Genomic DNA, 723 nt, shown 5'->3' with positions numbered 1-723 from the left:
CCCGCGCCGCCCGCGCCGCCGCCACGCAGCGCTCCTGCACCCGCAGCGCCTCCGCGTACGGCACCGCGCCCAGCCGCAGCACCCGCACCGCCCGCCGCGACATCCCGGGACAGCGGGAACCCGGGCAGGGAACGGGGGGCACGGGGACGGGGCACGGAGACAGGCAGCGGACACGGAACAGCGGCGGGGAAGGCGGGGACGCGGCAAGGAGGCGGGGATGGGAGCGGCAGGCGAGGATAGGGACGGCGGAGTCATGTGGGCAGTGACGGGAACGGGAGCCGGTGGGCGTGGGGAGCGCACGGTGCCCGCAGGGGACGGCCGGGCATGGGGACAGAGAGGGGAGAACGGGGCACAGGCGATGGGGACAGCGAGGGGAGAACGGGGCACCCGGGATGGGGACAGAGAGGGGAGAACGGGGCACCGGGGATGGGGACAGCGAGGGGAGAACGGGGCACAGGCGATGGGGACAGCGAGGGGAGAACGGGACACAGGGGATGGGGACAGAGAGGGGACAACGGGGCACCCGGGATGGAAGTGGATGGGGGACGTGGGTAGGGCACGGGGGTAGGATGGCGAGCGGCTGAAGGGACACAGGATGGGGACAGGGCACAGGGCAGAGGGAACAGCTGCTCACAGGATGGTGGTTTGGGGTTGGAGAGGGCGGAGCAGGCGCTGGGACACGGGGCATGGCCCGAAGGAGGGCACCGGGGATGGGATAGGGGG

At 73.2% G+C, this 723-nt stretch overlaps 1 protein-coding gene across 1 annotated transcript in view; it reads right to left on the bottom strand.

Annotated features, from left to right (window-relative positions):
• LIPT2 (lipoyl(octanoyl) transferase 2) overlaps window positions 1-193 on the bottom strand; it is a 2,250-nt gene extending 2,057 nt beyond the window's left edge. The window contains exon 1 of the mRNA XM_039696991.1: window positions 8-193. Coding sequence (XP_039552925.1) covers window positions 8-103 — 96 coding nt within the window. The 5' untranslated portion in view covers window positions 104-193. The remainder of the gene's footprint in view (window positions 1-7) is intronic.
• Between the last annotated feature and the right edge of the window lie 530 nt (window positions 194-723).

Source organism: Passer montanus, unplaced genomic scaffold (assembly GCF_014805655.1).
Source record: "Passer montanus isolate IOZ18808 unplaced genomic scaffold, ASM1480565v1 scaffold116, whole genome shotgun sequence".
Lineage (NCBI taxonomy): Eukaryota > Metazoa > Chordata > Aves > Passeriformes > Passeridae > Passer > Passer montanus.
The sequence above is the reverse complement of the archived record's forward strand: the minus strand, read 5'-3'. Positions and strand labels throughout refer to the sequence as shown.